Genomic DNA, 19,897 nt, shown 5'->3' on the forward strand with positions numbered 1-19,897 from the left:
CAGTAATAGCTGGCATATCTGAGACTTGCTTGGCAAGGTTCCCTCTTTTTGATAAACTGTGCCATGTTAATGGGCATACTGAGTTACTATCCTCTTTCTGCTTGAAGACGATTTCTCTCCAGCATATACAGTAGCCTACAGATTTGTGCTCATATGTGATACAGGAGATTCTTCTCCCAGTTGTCTGATCCTGTTACTTCTTCCAGCTAAACATGCTTCACTTCTGCTCTGTGTGGTCTGGTGGGACTCCAAATTTAGTCCGAGTATTTGATAGAAGCAGTAAAATTCTGGTAATCCACGGGGCAGGAAAGTTAGAAATTATGCTGTCTGGCAAGTGATAAAATTCACTGTAAGAATACACTTTGAAATAATAAATAAAAGTAAATAATGCTCAATAATGTTAATTATATCTTGCAGCTTTTTTGTTAATTCCCGGAATGCAAGTAATGCACCTCAATGCATCTTTTTTTTCTAACATACTGTTTTTCTAGGTCAAACCAACAACGGCAGATAAACTAGCAAACAATTTTTTTTGTGGTTGTTTGTAGTCCTGATACCCCCTTCCCAACATCCCAACATGTAGCCATTGACTTACATAGTATGGACAAAAACACTATATAAGTCAATGGCTACCAGCAACTGAGTGGTTATAAACATTCTTCAAATAATTTTTCTTTTGTGTTCAACAGAAGAAGGACATTTTTACAGATTTGGAATAACACAAGGGTGAGTAAATTATGACAATATTTTGGGTGAACATCCTTAAATTCTACAACAAGAAGAGAAAATAATATTATAAGAGAAAGGACTGAATACATAACAGTTCTTCCTTGTTCATACGTTTGTAAGGCATGAAAGGGGGTTAAGTGGAACAACTGATTCATTTGTGCCTCTACATATTGATCTGATCAAACACTTTTAACAGATCGCAAGAGAATTCATCACTCAATTTCTTGGATGCCATCCTGCTGGCCTCACACACTTAAGAGAGAGAGACTGAATACAGTGCAAATGTATGAAAACAAGATGCACAGTGTTCTTCTGAATAATTCATAGCTATACAGTAGCATGCCTGTGATATTAAATAAATGAGAGTAAAATATTTTAACATTTCAGAATGACATCACCTAATGACTTCACAGCTATAATGAATTATTGAATTTATTTTGTAATCCATTTAGCAGGCCGGAAATGCATGATATTACTCTTGATAGTTGATACTTTCTGGTATGCAGGAATGGACCCCTGACCAGCATCTGAAATGGGTGTCAAAAATTACCTTTGTGCTTGCAAATGTTTGCCGGATGTTCCCAAATTAAAGTAGGGCACATATCAATCAATAAATCAATGAAGTAGAGCTCTCAGTGTCTGTTCAGAGATTTCCCATTTCCTTCCTAACAAGGTTGCCCTCGTAAATAGATGTCCATTATTATTGACTAATTACATTTAGCTCATTGATTCATTGATGGTCAGTCAAAGTTCACGGTAAGAGGTAATACATTTTAAAAGATTTTAATGTTGTGGGCTTGTGGCTTATTTAAGGATAGACACATTTTTTAACTTATTTTGCAAGTAAATCAACCTATAATAATATAACAGCTATAATAGATATGATAGCCTAATGCTGATATAGATTATACATCATTTAAAATTCTCAATGTCATTTCTTTAGGACAGCATATTCATCGTTGGATATGATAGGTTAACTGTCCATTGACAAAAGTACCCCTTCCGTCCAGTGAAGGGCAAGTATTCCTCTGAGGAATTGATACTTGAGAGGTTTTAAGTAGGAGGGATGTGCTTCCTCCCTTCAGTTCATGCCGAGCTCTCACTGCACGAACTTCAGGCATGGAAAAATTCATCACTCCTCTGTGAGGACATCGGATTTTCCATCCATTCTGAAGGTAGGATTTGGATTTCATTCATATAAAAGATATTGAAAAGGTAGAGTTTTTTTTGTCTATTAGTTGTTATATTGTATCTGTCTGTTACTTGTATATATTGTGATATGCAGTTACATACAAAGTATAGAAGTATATCCTTAGCACGGATGATCTGTATATAATGTATAACATTTAATACAGTTTTACAAACTTTAGTTTTATAACATTTATATTTTTTAATTATTAAATGCAATGTTTACTTAAATTTGAAAAACCACTTTAAATGTTAATTATTTATTATTTTAATTTATTTACAAATTGCATAAGCATATACTGCACACACACAAAATATACATTACACAAATAGAAGTAATTTTATATAATGTATATCATGTTTTGTTAATTAATGTATAAATTGAAGTGTCCCAAAACATTTGATAATGTGTATTATATTTAGCTAGTTCTATTGTTTATTTTAATTAATAAATGTAAAATATTTTTTTCATTAAATTTGGAGAACAAAAAAATACTGAATGTAAATTTAATTAAATAGATTAAAATTACTCAATTAAGTTCATTATTATTTAATGAAATAATAATTGCATGTGTGTGTGTGTTGTTTCCTGTAACACTTTCTTCTTTCTCATTTTTCATATAAAATAACGTGTTCCTTTAATTCAAAATATATGAACAGAATCATGTTAATTTCCTGAAAAATCACCATAAAAATATAATTTGGTACTGTAGTCAGTTATGAATAGTCTGTGCATAAATATATGCTGTATCAACTTTGGTTGTATTCATTAATTTTGTTATATTGTATGCCTTGCTAGTACCATTAATGCTATTAGTATTATTCATATTTTTCTTTGCCAATCTTGATTTATTTTTAAATTCTGTGCAGCACTTTTCCAAAAGGGGCCTGCAGCAATGTCAGAGAGGAAGCCCAAAAACTCGGATACACGTCCCAAGAACCTGCGGAGCTGGAGCGCTGATAGTTACATCCGCAGTATTAAAAAACGCTCCCTTGGGTCACACCATGAGACAGCATCCAGAGGGGAAGAGGGGGAAGGAACGGACGACCAGACCGTACGCTCTGCTTCTTGTCCCCGGAGATGTCGAGAGAGAAAGTGCAGCTGCACGATCCCTGGAGAAACGGATCCGGACTCTCCTTGCAGGAAAGCCCTGTCCCGCCGGTCTCTGAAGCAGAAGTTTCAAGACGCCGTCGGCCAGTGTCTCCCTCTTCGCAATCACCACCACCATCACCACCAGTCTGGTTCCTCACGTCCATTCTCCGTCCTTCTTTGGTCCAAGCGGAAGATTCATGTGTCCGAGCTCATGGAGGACAAGTGCCCATTCTCTCCAAAATCCGAACTGGCTCAGTGTTGGCATCTGATCAAGAAACATGATACTCACATCAAACCTTCTTTAAGCATTGAAACCGAACCCAAAGGTCCCTTGTTATCCTCTTCTCCTCCAAAGCTCATTTCATGGGAAGAGATCAGCTCTTCTGGGGCTTCTAGTCTGGATGACTGGGATCCATCTTTTGCACATGGAGGCGCTCAGTGCTGCGCCCACACTGACTACATCCTGGTTCCTGATCTGCTTCAGATCAACAACAGCCCTTGTTATTGGGGTGTCCTGGATCGTTTCGAAGCTGAACAGCTTTTGGAAGGGCAACCAGAGGGGACCTTTCTGCTCCGAGACTCTGCCCAGGATGAATACCTCTTCTCGGTTAGCTTCAGACGCTATAGCCGCTCCCTCCATGCTCGAATAGAGCAAAACGGAAAGCGCTTTAGCTTTGATGGCCGTGACCCTTGTATGTACAGAGATTCCAGTGTCACGGGCCTGTTGAAGCACTACAGTGACCCGGCCACATGCCTATTTTTTGAGCCTCTTCTCTCTCGCCCACTACCTAGGAACTTTCCTTTCTCTCTGCAACACATGTGCAGAGCAGTCATCTGTAGCCGTACAACATATCAGGGTATTGACACCTTACATTTACCCTACAGTTTGAGACACTTCCTTAGGCAATATCACTATAGATGCAATGGAGCATGTGCTGTTTAAAAACTGTGACAGAAATGAGACAAAACATGTTGCTTGATTTGACAGATTGAAAGGCACAATAAACGTATTCAACACAATATGGTGGAGTTATCATGCAGCACAAAAACAATTTATGTTTCTAATGCAATTTTATGGAAACCAAAAATATGCAGGACATCAGTTGACATTTCTATAATATTAAGTGTTTTTTTTTTTGGCAGATTTTCTACCAGGCTATGTGAATTTGATTTGTCTTTTTCTTCTTTTGTAGCCTATTTCTCATCTGTTAATATACTTGATTTACTTTTGTATGCATTATAAAGTTCTGTGCCCTAGATCGTCATGATAAAACAGTAATTGAAATGGACCCTTTTCACATTTCCGGCATTCTCAGAAGCAGAAGTCATCATAATCAATTAAACAAGGCCGTTTCTCAAACGGAAGGCTGCATCCTCCGGAGGTCGCATTTGGAGGCTGCATACGTCATAAAGATGATCTTATTTTAGAATATTAACAGTTTGACCAATATTCTTAGTTAAGCGTAAATTGTTGTAATATGCTTATAATTTGGGAATGTAATGCCAAAGACTAGAATACCAATATAATGTCATAAAGAGACTTTGGTAATGCTCAGTTAACTGAAAAACAGGCTTGATGAGGTATGCAGCCTATACGACCTCCGGAGGATGCAGCCTTCCGTTTGAGAAACGGCCCAAGAGTGAACAGGAGACGACAGCAAAACATGCTGTATTCCCATTTAATTTAAAAACAAAAGAAAACAATCCAGCGTTTCCATGATTTTCCAGAAGAAGGAAAACATATAGAAAGATTGTTTAAAGCAGTCAGAAGAGAAAATTAAGTCAAAGGCTGATTTCTGATCAAAGTGTTTGTTTTTTTGTAATTTACCGCCAAGTGAATAGGCTACAACACAAAGGCTATAGCATTATAAATGTGTGTATCCACACACACACACACACACACACACACACACAGAGAATTAAACAGTGCCTAAACCGTTTCTGTTTGAGTTGAAAAACCTTGTCAGTATATTATCTGATAGATCTGTCCAGTATAACCAAGCGGAAGCAATTCAACCAAATATTGTAGTTACACATTTTCAATAAAATACAAGCAACAAGTTAATCTGAGATTGATTTGTTTCACTGTGCTACGGTTTATACCAAATATCCTCTCAGATTATGTTTTATCACAACTGTGTGACAATCTGGGGTTCATTACATAGACAAAACAATGAATTGAATAGCATATATTGAAAAGATTAAAAGTGAGATGTTCTCATCAAAATGTGGAATGATCCTTACAACTTTGATTTAGTTAAAGATATTACGATGATTTTGTTAAAGGTCATTGTCTTTAGTACTTTTACTACATGTGCTCACCTTGGAAAACTGATTCTCAATTGACTGAGACTATTGATCTGCCAAACCCACTGATGTTAAATATTAATGTTGCACAGATGATCAAATCTGCTTTTATGAATTTAAAGTGGACCATCTTTAACTTGAGCTCATTCATTTATAGCTTATACCTTTGTGAAATATTGTAAGAATTTAGACAAATGTTGCATTCATAATTGGAAAAATACCAAGAAATGCTATACCACTGATTTCTGTTGTTGTTGTTTTATTTTTTCCCCCTAATTCTCACAGAAATCTTTCTGAATTTTTAGATTTTCATTAAGGCATAATTAATTTTTTCTTGTAAAACTGTTTTGCTTGTCACAATTTAGGTGATTTCAGATTTTACTATACTTTTGGTGATGTTTGGTCTCTGCAATGTAATCAAATCTGGACTCACATTTACAAACATAAGGACAGAAACTTTGATACAGAATGACATGCCCTGATATGGCCATTAATCTTATCATCATAATATTTGGTATTGCATTTCATCATAAGCAGATGCAAGAGCTGCTTCCTGGATTACATATCATCAGATTGTTCAGAAAACAGACAATGAGGATAATTTATCTATTCTCTTGCATAGGACTAAACGTACAACCCACATTATTGATGCGTATGTCTCATATTAGACAGTTTTGCTGCAGGCAGTGCCATTTGTTTGTTGTTTGTTAAGAACGACAATATTATTTTTACATGCACCTCAAACATTTTAAAATAATAGTAACCATTAAAAACGACTGACTGATTCATTTATAACAGTAAATAATTATTTTTAGTTTATTTTTAATGTAGAATTAATGTATCTGTAACGTCAAGATACGTCAGACGTAGGGTGGGACTAATACTTGACTCAGCCAATGACTTTTGAGAAAAGTTATACGGTCCGTCCCACTTTTAAACGTCACTGTTGTCAGCGCGGGAGATGTGAGTGTGTGGCGCGGAATGTTGAGAATTACCGCCAAACTAAAGCTGTAAGTACTGCTTGATTAATACATGTGTGCTGCATATATTAATGGATTGTTATTCGATTATATTTGTTTAATGTCACACATCCAGTCATTTGAAGTCTTGTGTTTTAATTCCGCGGTTGTTGATGAATTTGCTTAGCTGATGTAGCGGCACATATGCACCTCTTTGTGCTTCAAAGATCAAGTTATTGGTCTAAACTTCGGATACAATTAGCTTAGGCTCTCTATGTTTGCATCACAAACCAGACATCATTTTAATTTTTGTACACCTGATCATAGACATTCTTTTACTTTATAAAGTTACATCATTTTGAGAAGTTAACTGTGTGTTTGTGTTATATACATGTGTAAGATTAAACAAGTAAATTACTACAATTTATGGTATAACTGTGATGATTTTAACTACAGTCAAACAAAAATTTGTTCAGACACCGCCAACATTTCTCACATTATCACAGTTAATTCGCTATAATTTAGAAAATGGTAATAAAATACAAGAACTCATCTTGATAATGTCAGATAACTTAAAAGTGTGTAATGTATTACAATCAACCAACAATTAAGCTGTTAAATTTAAGTACACAATTAGATAATACCAATTTAGGTCAAGGTTGAATAAGCAATTAAAGCAAAAACACTTAAGCAAAACATGGTCTGAAGAATTTTTGGTCCCAAATTTTGATCAGTTTTACTGGTTGTGAAGAATTTTGTGGGTGTAATAATCAATGTCTTCACTAGTAAAAAAATATATATATCTGGTGTCTGAATAATTTTTGGTTTCACAGTATATGTTATAGGAAACTTATATATAAAGTATTATTTAAAATAAGGAAATAATTATTTTAACTTGATAAAAACTATAGCAGGAGACATTAATTTGAATGTAGTCAAATTGGAAGGTGAATATTCCTGTATATTAAATAGTTAATTCCGAATATAAAATTGTTTATGTAACATGTTTATATTTATAATTCTATTTTACTCATTTTACCAGCAGACTTTTTCTATTGTGTTTCTGATTGTCCTGCTGAGAGCATCATGCCGTGTGAAAGGAAGCCCATGCGTTACGGTCACTCAGAAGGCCACACTGATGTCTGCTTTGATGATGAGGGAAAGTAAGTAACATCTTTTGAGATCACTCACGTACCTTTGATTTCAAAATAATAAGATGCCTGTAATTGATGTTGTCCATGTATGTATTGTTTCAAACACCTTATGATTTGTCCTAGGTGTATTGTGACCTGTGGGAGTGATGGTGATGTCCGCATATGGGAAAGTCTAGATGACGACGATCCCAAGTCCATAAATGTTGGGGAGAAGGTCTATTCTGTAGCATTGAAGGTAATTAGTTTTTGTTTTACAGTCTATTATAGTAGTATAATCACATTATTAATGCTACAGCGAGTTTTTCCAGTTAAACATCTGAAAATGGTCAATTAAATCAGAACCCTGTTAGTTTTACTGTTATTTAAATGTCAGTGTTTATTTTTCCCTACAGAATGGAAAGTTAGTTACAGCAGTTTCCAACAACACAGTTCAGATTCACACTTTCCCAGAGGGAGATCCAGATGGCATTCTCACTCGATTCACCACCAACGCAAACCACGTCACCTTCAACAGCAGCGGGTCAAGAGTGGCTGCAGGCTCAAGGTATGACTTGCTTTCAGTCCTTATCCTCCTTCATTTGTGTTGTAAAGCGTGTTTAGGTTTCAGGGTGACTATATATCCTCTATTTCTCAGACAGATCCTGGCTGGGATTTCTAAATGGCCTAAAATGTCCAGGGTTTGATTTTGTTTTCCTATTGATTTTATATTTGGTCGTAATGACTGAGAAGTCACAATCCAACATGCATGGGTTTTATGTATTTTTTGTAGCAGTTATTAGTTACAATCAGTGTCATAAAAATCTAATTTAATGTTAAATATTATTGTTTAGTATTGTTATTTAAAAGTATTGTTTAATACGCCCATTTCTGTGCTTTTGACTGACATCATTGCGAAGATGAAGCCACTTTGATTGTTTTGATTAGTTGTATTTGGCTAAATGGCCGTTTTCTAGATATATGGATTGTTTTAAGCGGATGCATTATGGAAGAAGGCAGCGAGCATGTCACAGCATTGATTGAGCAATTTTTGTCCTGCTGCCAATGCTTGAATATTGATGCAGCTGAGCTCCAAACAGGTTATTTGATTTTTTGATTTTTTTTTTTTCCTTCCTGTAGAGGTCGGAAATGAGTTTTCATTTATTTCCCCACTTCAGATCAGAAAGATCTGCTGCGCCAATATGAGTCTCCGCTGGGCTGAAAATGGTGAAAATGAAGGTGCTAATTTTGGCATTCTGTTTTCCAGCGACTTTATTGTGAAGATAGTAGAGGTGGTGGACAGCAGTCAGCAGAAGACCCTACGTGGACATGATGCTCCCGTCCTCAGTGTGGCTCTTGACCCTTCTGATGAGTTCCTTGTGAGTGTCATGGTTCCTTTTAATGGTCACCTTTTATTTCTGAATGTGGCCGAATGAGGAAATGCTCATGAATTAGTTCACTGTTTATTATTTATTGCACACATTACCGTTACCATTTGTTGTATACATTACCATTTGTGGTCTTAAGATTTTATTTTTTTTTTTTTGAGTATTTATCTATTAAATATAATGTGTTGGGTCATAATTAGTAATTTGTATTATGCTGATGTCACTTCCCGACAGGCTTCCTCCAGCTGTGATGGATCAGTTTCTGTGTGGTCTATTGAGTCACAGGTATGACCTCGTCAGTTGTTAATAAAATGGAAAAACAGGTACAACGGGGTCAGCAAGCACTAGTGAAAAGACTTCATTACATTCTTTCAGCATAATTTAAATTATGTAATTAAATAAACTGAATTCAAATGTGATTTTTAATTTCGGAATTTCAAAATTTAGAAAATTGTTTTATTTAAATTAATTCCAAGAAAGAATTTTAAAAAAGGATACTCCAATTTTTAAAATTTTTATCAGATTTTCTTGTAAAATTTTAAAGCTGCAGTCCATAACTTTTACCTCTTTGTTTGAAAACCTGGAATTGCAGTTTCTTACGGAATTATCTTTCGTGTGCGGGGTTGTGATCCGGTGTTCCGGCACGGCTCCAGCGCGGATGAATCTAATGTTTTGAGGTGAATGTGTGGCTGTCAGTCACCGCACCGGTGTGGATGTTTACTGTACTTCACAATCAGAGATTCTAGCCTATGTCTTGGAATATATGACCCAAATCAGAATTTTCACCGTATATTGCCATCTGAACAAGTAACAAGTCTGCCACGTTTCTTCTGCCTGACTGAGGAAAAAAGCATTTTAAAATAAAAAATTATTTTAAAAATTATAAATCATGCTACCAATGGTGATTTAAATCTAAACATCAGTTAGCTTATTCATCAATATCTTATTGTCATACCATTCAAATTTCATATTAAGAAATTTGTTTAATCAAAAAAGCAAACTAATCTTCTGGTTCTATTTAAAATACAAAAACTTGTGTAATCCCACGTTGGCTATCTGTAATCAGAAGCACAATTAAAACTGGAATATAATTTAATTTCATTCACGTGTTTCATAAACACATAATCCTTTCTGGATTACAATATGCCATCAAAATAAATTTAATTATTCTAGCTGCTGTGAGAAAAGGCTATAACTATATCTGTCACCTGCGATAGCATAACAGCCGAGACAACTTCTTTGTTTATGGACGTGTTGTAATGACGCAGTGCCATGCTCGAATTTCCCGCGGAAACCTACCCGTAAATTAGAAAACATTATTATAAGATAACCGTTGTGAATCGAGCTAAAGTAAGGTGATAGTTTTGAACACTGGCTGGTTATGTACTTGCTCAAATATTGATTTCGGATCATTTTTAACCAAAAGTTATGGAATACAGTTTTAAATAATAATAAAAAAAAAGATTTAAATGGGGGGAAAATCCCACAAATTATCAGTGTGATCTCAGACTTTTTCAACCACTTTGTATTTTAGATCTGATGTAATGCTGTTATGTGTTTTAGACTCAAGTAGCTCAATGGAAAATTCTCCAGAAGTCGAGTGACGTGAGCAATGCCAAGTCTCTGTGTAGGCTTGCATGGCAGCCTCGTTCTGGAAAGGTATTGACAATTTCACATTTATATAAGGCCCCTTCAAAATTCAATTGACATTTTCAAGTTTTCTCTTCGGTTGCTTCCTGTATAGCTGCTTTATGAGCACATCAATCAGTCTCTGTCATCTATATAACTACCATCACCAGTTTCTTACAACAGTCATGACATTTAAGATTAAGATTTATTATTTGATGTATGTGCTTGTAGCTGCTTGCCGTACCGGTGGACTTGACCGTTCAACTGTATGACAGAAACACATGGACACATGTCAGCACGCTCTCTGATGACCTCATCACACAGGTCAGTAGAAAACAACAGTGGAACAGTTAAGAGCAATATAATTAGAAAAAGGTCATTTATAGATTGTGGAAACCTTTATTAGCATTACAACTGTGTATTAACCTTTCGCTTACTGTATCAGGTGAGATCATGTGCTGAGTGGTAAAAGTTGTGCATTATATTGCAGTGCATAATGTTATGAGTTATTCTTTCCGATTCTTTCTCTTCCCAGGTTGTTAATGTTGTGGTCTGGTCGCCGTGTGGGAAGTTTCTGGCTGCAGGAACAGTTGGCGGGAACCTGTTGATTTGGGATGTAGAGGCCAAACTGTGTATCGAGAGGTTATAGTCACATTTATCTTAATATTATTGAAGATTTTGGTGTTGACATTTAAATATCCAAATATTGTATTATTGCTCTATAGATCTAATATAGCTGTACACAATATTGTGTGTATTTAAGGATGTTTCTAGAAAGGTCATGCTACTAGTCATTTCAGACTCTATATAGTATGTGCAATGATGTTGTTGATCTTGTACCATTACAGACAGAAACACGAGAAAGGGTTCACTGTGTGTGGGATAGCGTGGCATCCCTCAGGGGGCCGGATCGCTTACACTGACACCGAGGGCTGCCTCGGGCTCCTGGAAGGTGTGTCGTCCTCGTCGCCATCCTCTTCCTCTACTGTTCAAAGCACCAAGGTCAGACGTCCCTTCAGGCTCTTGAATTTTTCTTCCCGATCATACTGTGCCAGAAATAGCATCACCAATGTAAACTCATGATGGATGTATATGTATCTTTAGGTGACCTTTATGTGCCTGTATCTGCTGCTTGATTATTTTAAAAAAAAACATCATTATGCTTTGTCTGTATATTTATTAATATTATTGTTAAATATGAAAACACAATACTAGGGCTGGGTGATATGGCAAATTTTTTAATTTATTTTTGTTTTCTTCTCAATTCGATTCTCAATTTGTACAGTTTTCTAGTCACCTTGAAAATGTAACTACACTAGGGCTGTGAAATTGGCTGGAAAACTAAATTCGAATTTTGTACCAAAATATTATTTTATTATTATTGCATATTCATACTAAAACATGCATGAAGTTCTGTTTAGTTATATAATGTCAAAATAATATATATATATATATATATATATATATAAAATAGCATTATATAATGTCTGTTCACGGCAAATATTACTGGGGCTGCATGATTTGGGGAAATACTTTAATTGTGATTTATTATTATTTTTCTCTCTGATGATGTTTAGGCCACTGCAGCTAAAGAAAAAAATGACTATGACGACTTGTTTGATGGGGATGATGATGACCAGATGCTAGACGAGGGCATGAGTGACTCGCGGTCTCCGGTGAAGAAACCCGTCATGGAGGATGATGACGATGACCTCATGCCTGCCACGGGCAGACCACGAAAGAGAGGGTCCTTCCTGGATGACGATGACAATTCTCAAGGTATGAGCGTCTCCATAAAGCAAGCAGTGCAGGCAGTTACTTCAAGTCAAGGATATTATTAGTAGTGTAGTGAGAGTGATTAAAGCGCTTTAATTAATGGTCAGACGTTTGTGTCTCTCAAGATCCAGGCTCTGTAAAACTGGATGGAGTTCCAGAGGAGGATGGCAGCAGTGCTATTCTTCCTGTTGTAGGTCCTTCAGTGTCCCGTCCCGTATATGATGGTCCCATGCCCACACAACCCCAAAGGGCTTTCCAGCCAGGATCCACCCCAGTGCACCTCATGCATCGCTTTATGGTGAGAAAATACTCATAGCTGTTGTTGATTCAGTAAACAATAGCAGTAAATGTTTGGAAATCTGAATGTTTTTTGTTTAATTATGAGAAGGTCTTGTAAAGTTCCTTATGTTCTTTCTCAGATGTGGAACTCTGTGGGTATCGTCCGTGGCTATAACGATGATCAGGACAACGCCATTGATGTGGAGTTTCACGATACTGCCATCCATCATGCCATGCACCTCACAAACACCCTGGGCCACACCATGGCTGATCTATCCCAGGAGGCCGTGCTGCTTGCCTGTGAGGGAACTGATGAGCTTGCCAGGTACAAGATCTTAGTTTTAATAATTGACTTAATTTCTTTAGTTTGGACATTTTTAGTGAATTTTGTATTCAACAGGGCTGCTTTCATGGTAATCTGATTACCGCCAGCAGCAGCTGATGTGAACCTTGCTCTGTAGTTTCAGAAAACTCTGTCCTCAACTGCTTGCTCTTGTTTACGAAGCAAATTTGCACTTTGCCTCCATTTTTATTTGCAGAGCTGCTGATCCAGTAGAAATCCAGTATTAAATGATCTGTGAATTAAATAAATAAATTGCAGTAGGTGTCATAGAAGTGATATTTCAGATCATGAGGATCTTTGTAAATTCAAATATTAAGAAAGCATGGTACTTTTTTTTTTTTTTTTTTCTGGGAACTGGTTTTCTGTGGAAATGTAACAACGATAGCAGTGTTGTTACATAATCATACCCTGAAACTTGTTGATTTGTTTAAGTAATTTTCTAGTGAGCCAATTCCTTAAACATAATCACAAAGATATTTACATGTAGAAAGAATATTAAAACTGACATATTAGAGAGCTCTTTAATCGACAATCAGAAAAGGTTCACTTATCTACATCTTTACTTTCCCTTTGTAAATGTCTCTCTCTTTCACAATTTTTCTCTCTCTCTCTCAACAGTAAGATCCAGTGTTTGCATTTCTCATGCTGGGACACTCATAAGGACTGGATAGTGGATCTTCCTAAAGGAGAGGATGTTCGTGCTTTGTGTTTGGGTCAGGGCTGGGCGGCAGTGGCCACCAGTGCTCTGATGGTCAGGCTGTTCTCTATTGGTGGAGTGCAGAAGGAGATCTTCAGTCTACCTGGAGCTGCTGTCTGCATGGCAGGACACGGAGAGCAGCTCCTCATCGTGTATCACAGAGGTAATGATGCGTGCCACTCTACTTTCGGTACAAGCACTGGTTTCAACTCAGTGTGCCCTTGTTCTGAACAACCAGCAGCCTTAAATGAATGTATATTCAGTTTTCGACTTTTTTTTTTTTATATACATTCTAGTGCTTATAATTTATTTGCAATTTAGACATAAATAACTTTTTAGTTTGGAGCTGGTTCCTTTTAAGAATGTATAAAAATCCATTGTAAAGGAGAAAACTGATCGCAGTTTAACTTATTCAAAAACATAGTAATAATGCCACATCTGCAAACACTTTTGAGCAATGACTCACGGAATTAATATCTTTTTTAACTAGTGAAATGAGCCATCCGAATCAAAAGATTCTTCCTATTGCTTGTACTTTGTGTTTACAAATTGGTTGAGCTTGTTTATGTATGTATGTCATCAGGTACTGGGTTTGATGGAGATCAGGTCCTTGGTGTACAGCTGCTCCAGCTCGGGAGCAAGAGAAGACCGGTCACGCATGGAGAACCATTGCCTCTTTCACGGAAGTCCTACCTGGCATGGATGGGCTTCACTGCAGAGGGTGAGTCACAGTATTCTCTTCCTGGTGTTTGACAGTTAAGGAAAAGGAAAAAAAAATTTGTAATATTAACTTCAGTTTCCTGATAGTTATACCATGCTATGCACACTACTGTTAAAAAGTTTGTTTGTTTTTTAAAGCAGAGATGCATAAGTTTATAAGATGCAAAAGTTCCAGAAAAGCTATTTACAAAAGATTTATTTATTTCAAATAGATGCTGTTCTTTTCATTCAGAGAATCCTAAAAAACATGTATTCCAATTTCCACAAAAATGTTAAGCAGCACAGCTGTTTTCAGCATTGATAATAATAAGAGATGTTTCTTAAGCACCAAATAAACATATAAGAATGATTTTTGAAGAAACATGTGACATTGAAGACTGGAGCGATGGAGCGACAGCTGAAGGTTTATAATAATTTTTTTTTTTTTTCAGGAACCCCATGCTGTATTGACTCAGAGGGTGTTGTACGTATGCTGAACCGGACCCTGGGCAACACATGGACTCCTGTCTGTAACACCAGAGACAGCTGCAAGAGCAAATCAGACCATTACTGGGTTGTTGGGGTTCATGAGAATCCACAGCAACTCAGGTGCATCTTTCTCCTTGCATTCATTTTCCTTGATTTACAAATGTCAAATCAATCCAAATTGAAATTTCCAAGCAGCCAATGAAACTGGGGATCCTCATCTTCTCTCTCAGGTGTATCCCATGTAAAGGCTCACGTTTCCCACCCACCCTACCTCGCCCTGCTGTGGCCGTCCTGCCCTTTAACCTGCCTTATTGCCAGACCACAACAGAGAAAGGCCAAATGGAGGTATGAGATAAAATCCTGGAATCTTATCCATTCGAGAAATTTATTTAAAATATAGTATCTTGTCGGGATGTGCACTGTAGTAATTCATGCCTATTTGAGTTCTACTTTTTTATATATACTTTAAGTACTCAAATATGACCTGTTTGAGAACTTCATCAAACATTTATTTATTTACTATTATTTATGTTATTGGTTTACATAGACATGGTCAGAATTATGTACTTTTTACTTTCACTTGTTAAAAACATTCTCTTTATTCCCTTGTGCTATTTTAATTTTAATTTTATTTTAATCCATGTAGTATTATTGTTGCTGACCTACATTGAGAGACATTGTGTCCATCCCTATCTTGGCAGTCCATTACTTTTCTAATTTGCTTTATCAAATGATTTTTTTTTTGTTTGTAGCTGAATAAGACAACGCTCTGATTGTGTTTTGTAGGAGCAGTACTGGCGGTCCATGCTCTTTCATAACCACTATGGCTTTCTGTCATCCAGTGGTTATGAAATTGACAGCGAGGGTCAGTCTCAGACTGAGAAAGAGCAGCAGGAACTGCTAATGAAGATGTTCGCTGTAAGTCATTCACGTGGCCAGAACAGGAAGTTAAAGCCTGGTTAAATTCAATTGCATATGCCTGCCTGGATTGAATTTCACTGTCTGATTTCTGTAAAACGATTCTGGAATGTCATAAATCAAAACTCATTTTCTGGCATAGCTGGCACATTTGATCAGATTATTATTTTTCTTATTTAAACTGTCACCTCATAATTTTCTATGCTGTTTGTTTTCTGTTTGTGTGGCGGCAGCTGTCGTGTAAACTGGAGCGAGAGTTCCGGTGCGTGGAGCTGGCTGAGATGATGACTCACAGCGTTGTGCCGCTTGCCATCCGTTATGCGTCTCGTTCCAGACGCATGGCACTGGCACAGAGACTCAGTGAACTCGCCCTGGAAAAGGCCAATCAGTTTCAAGAGGAGGAGCTGGAAGAAGAAGAGCCATCCTATCAGAGGTTAGCATGGAATTCTGGGTAATATTAATATGTATTAATTTGATTAAAGTTCTTTCAGTGCCACTGCAGCTTCTTAAAAGCTATTATTTCTTTCTACTATAGCTTCAGGCCTAGAAAAATCATAACTCTTGAAGTTGTGTTTTAAATGTTATACATTTCAATAGTGAATAATTTTTTTTGTGTGGTTATGCTTTGCTTTAAAATCCATACACTGCATTGAGTGCGGTGTCTTTGAAATGATTTTAACGTCCTTTTCAGTAATCATAATGAAAATTGATTCTGAATCAAATAAAAGTAGTTGAAAATGATGTCGACATAGAGTATCATGTTTTGTTTCTGTATGTTTATAGAGGATCCCGTCAGATGAGCAGCAGACAAGCACAAGAAGAGAATGGCTGTGAGGAGGAGGAAGATTATCCACAAGAGGAGCAAATGGATGCAGAAGAATCAACAGAGACCAGGAAGCCAAGTAAATTTGCTAGTTTTTCCTCCATAAATGTATCTGAAAAGTACTATGTTCAAATACATAAACCAAATGCTCTTTGCATATCAGTTGTTTGATCTTTAAAATAAAGGCGTTCTTTATTGACACTCCTATCTGTGCACATGTTTTCAGCATGAGTCTCAATTTGTGCAGTAGACATAGCTATAAGATGAACAAATGCACTGTTAAAAATGATTTTTAAGTTTTTGATTTTGGGTTTTGATTTGAACATATTTTGACTATCCAGGACCAGATTTGAATCCATTCAAAAAAGGAGGAAAATCACCTGAAAGGCCTTCTCCTAAACCAAGTGAGTAGAATATAAAGATAATTTTTCAAATGACTTTTTGAGTGGCTCAAATGGACCCCCGTTATATATGAGTGTCTGCTAACAATTAAAATTGTGTTTGTGTGTCACAGTGAGCAGAGAAGGACGTGTGAACCCTTTTAAGGTTAGAATTGCACAATTTTTAATTACATTAAGCTCCTTTTAAGTTTTGATTAAAAAAGAAAAAGTTAAATATTTTTACATTTACGGTGTATAAAAATATATATTTAAATGTGCAGGTGTCCGGTGTAGGAAAGTCATCAAGTTCACCAGCTGGTCAGCCCAGAACAACTAATGTTTTGGACAGCATGACAACGTCCTGCAGAAAATCCACACCTCTTGGCGGTACATCAAAACAGGGCAAAGCCCCAGTCCTGAAGCCCCTGGCACCCAAACCCAAGTCCAAGGTACAGTGTGTTGCTCAAATACAAATGTTCTCCAGCCCTGCAGGGTCACACACCCTGTCTGACCCCATAAAACTCACTCCCAGCTCTGTCTGCCAACGATGACCTGGTTATAGGATCCTTTCCTCCAGAATGTTTAGTTCTGATGGTAAAACATTTGTTCGAGTGAAATGTCAGAGGTGTTTGTATTGGAATATAAGCAACATCATGTTCTTTAGCCAATGTGCTAGATACAAAAACCCTATCTTGTACATAACAGATCTTTAGATGTTTTGAGTCGGTGATAATTTGCTAGGCCCTGTTTTTCAGACCCAGGCCACTCTGCTGCAAATGAGTGCCTCTAAAGGAAACCGTAAGAAACTGGAGGACAGTCAAACGGAGGCAGATAAAGTGAAACCTGCCCCTGCAGCTACACCGGCTCCAGCATCAGTGGAGAATATTGAAAACGGAAAGTAAGAGAAAGAACTCTCTTTAATTGTAATGATGTAAGAACATCAAATCATTTAACTTACAAAATGAAAGTATTTCATGTGAGCAGCCATCATACTAATTATATCAAATTTAGGGATGCACCATATATGTATGATTACTTTTATATAGTCACCTTTATATATTAATATATGAGATCAATACTGTAGAACTATTTATTTTTCAAAGACAAAGCCAGTTATTTAAGCTCTAGTTAAGCCAGTCAAACATTTTACATGAAGTCAAATACAGGCATACTATAAAGTATAGGAACATTTGCAGTCAGGCATAGATGAAGTGTTATTTGAATAAAAGAAATTAGCCATGATATAGTGTTCCAATATTAGTCAGTCACATCGATGCTGATAATATAATATTTTTTTTGTGATTTGATTGGTGTTTAATTTTATTAATTGTAAACATTTGTTTTTATTACATAGTGTATATATTTATTTCACTGTACCAGCAAAATAATTGAGTATTTTTAATGAATTATTTTTAAGAAACTGTAATAATGATGAAAGGTCAATTAAATTTATAGTGAGTCATTATTTTATATAGTCATTGGCAGATGTCTGATTGAGAAACTCATTCTTTTTTAGTGTATTGTTTACAATCTTGTCTGTAACTACAATTTACTTGTTTTAGGCCGAAAACCGGCTTTCAGCTGTGGCTTGAGGAGAATAGGAAGAGCATTCTCGCTGACAATCCTGACTTTGAGGAAATGGATATTATCAAGGAAGGCATGGGGCGTTTCCGCACTCTTTCAGCAGAGGAAAGACTGGTAATACATGTCATTCTTATTGGAGCATGTGACATATTTTATCTACAATTGTTTACTAATTACTCATGTAAAGTCTTCAGACTATTATTAAATCCAGGAAGGGTACCTGGGAATTTCCCTGTTTCTGTTTTCTTGCACGTGTATTGGTTATGTAACCGATTTCATTCATGCACTTTTTTTTTTTTTTTTTTTTTTCTTTAGTTCAATTTCCTCTATTTTGTAATATGCTCCTAAAGCTCTAAGCCAATTTATCTATGATAACACTGTTCATTAGCCAAGTATTCTCCTGTTTTCTGATCTCCACTTACCTGTGTATGTGTGGGCTTTCCAAACACTCATGCTGTCCTGTATGAACAATCTGTTCGTGACCCCGCACCCACAGGGCCACTCAGTGCAGGGCAGAATGACTCTTCACACACTCCAGCCTGGAGGGGGAATGGTTAGGATGGCTGTTGCTCTGGAAACCTGGGCTGGGGGTGTGTGCTGCACTCATTGATCTTATGTTAATGACATGGGGGTGGCATCAGGCGCTGAAAGAGTGCGTTACAATGATGAATGGTGTGCAGTGTGAGAGGGGAACGTGCAGAATGACTCACCATGGTCGTCTGTAAATGTTCGCTGCTTTTGTTTACTTGAACCGTGAACAAATGCATCTGGGTTGCGGTGGTGGTCGGTCAATTTTAATTACAATAACAGGCTTATTTGAATGATACCATTTATTGCTTGTGTAATTTTGCATGAATGTATGTAAATCAGTCTTATCTTTCATTCAGAGCTGGACAGAGAGAGCAAAGGGTGAGTCTGACCCCAAGAAACGAAAGCGTGAAGATGAAGGACAGGTAAATGAACAGATGGAGTCGGATGAGGGCAGTGCCAAAAAGAAAAAGCTACTGGATACTTCGGCTAAACTCTCTGCGTTTGCATTTACCAAAGAATAGTACTTGGGATGAATGAGTTTAATGCTTATGTAATTTTGACATTTTATTTTTTATATTGATTGGGTAAAAAACTTTTTTAAAGGTTTTCTTTTTTTCATTGTTTACTGTAATTCTCTCATTGTATCAAATAGACTGGCTGCTCATTCGTGATCCACTCATTCTCCATCGGTTTTCTCAAGTTTGAGCTCATTTGAAAGCACTGCGTCTCTTCATTAGCATTTGAAATGAAGCAAAGTCTCTTTGTTAAGCATTTGCAATATGGCAAGATGGTTAATAACAACGTCTCTTATTCAAATCTAGTGATATTCTGAATGCTTTGGATGGTTTGTACATATTTTTTTGTGAAGTTTTGTACTATATGTAAAACAAATAATTGTAATAAAAGATAAAATATAGAATTTTTAGTCTTGAGTGTTTTTATTTTTTTCAAATTT

General features: G+C 36.5%; 2 protein-coding genes across 4 annotated transcripts; both read left to right on the forward strand.

The window, feature by feature from the left end:
- Nucleotides 1-1,795: 1,795 nt before the first annotated feature.
- Nucleotides 1,796-3,953, forward strand: LOC306886527 (suppressor of cytokine signaling 4-like; the record flags this gene model as incomplete). The annotated part of the gene is made up of 2 exons (XM_079443710.1): nt 1,796-1,904; nt 2,788-3,953. 2 exons carry the CDS (start codon nt 1,796-1,798, stop codon nt 3,951-3,953), a joined length of 1,275 nt encoding a protein of 424 aa, XP_079299836.1.
- A 2,306-nt stretch (nt 3,954-6,259) lies between these two features.
- Nucleotides 6,260-19,866, forward strand: LOC306886506 (WD repeat and HMG-box DNA-binding protein 1-like). 3 transcript variants are annotated; one of them, XM_079443659.1, is made up of 26 exons: nt 6,260-6,327; nt 7,322-7,439; nt 7,554-7,665; nt 7,823-7,974; nt 8,674-8,785; nt 9,029-9,079; nt 10,358-10,453; nt 10,655-10,747; nt 10,959-11,065; nt 11,272-11,425; nt 12,001-12,202; nt 12,325-12,497; nt 12,619-12,803; nt 13,440-13,681; nt 14,102-14,239; nt 14,670-14,826; nt 14,937-15,051; nt 15,493-15,624; nt 15,858-16,057; nt 16,408-16,526; nt 16,789-16,851; nt 16,962-16,993; nt 17,109-17,276; nt 17,583-17,725; nt 18,390-18,525; nt 19,299-19,866. In XM_079443659.1, exons 2-26 carry the CDS (start codon nt 7,363-7,365, stop codon nt 19,461-19,463), a joined length of 3,324 nt encoding a protein of 1,107 aa, XP_079299785.1. In that variant the 5' UTR covers nt 6,260-6,327; nt 7,322-7,362; the 3' UTR covers nt 19,464-19,866. The 3 variants fall into 3 exon arrangements, with proteins under 3 accessions (XP_079299785.1, XP_079299784.1, XP_079299786.1); XM_079443658.1 differs by having other exon boundaries at nt 6,263-6,327; nt 7,319-7,439; nt 15,858-16,075; nt 19,299-19,840; XM_079443660.1 differs by having other exon boundaries at nt 6,263-6,327; nt 7,319-7,439; nt 19,299-19,840.
- The last annotated feature ends 31 nt before the right edge of the window (nt 19,867-19,897 follow it).

This window comes from Barbus barbus (assembly GCF_936440315.1).
Source record: "Barbus barbus genome assembly, chromosome: 20".
NCBI lineage: Eukaryota > Metazoa > Chordata > Actinopteri > Cypriniformes > Cyprinidae > Barbus > Barbus barbus.

Excerpts from the sequence above, each read along its gene's own strand:
- LOC306886506 (XM_079443658.1), top strand. The coding sequence starts at position 7,363 with ATGCCGTGTGAAAGGAAGCCCATGCGTTACGGTCACTCAGAAGGCCAC. Across the intron at positions 7,666-7,822 it reads TCTATTCTGTAGCATTGAAG|AATGGAAAGTTAGTTACAGC; the intron begins GTAATTAGTTTT and ends TTTTCCCTACAG. Across the intron at positions 12,498-12,618 it reads ACCTCATGCATCGCTTTATG|ATGTGGAACTCTGTGGGTAT; the intron begins GTGAGAAAATAC and ends GTTCTTTCTCAG.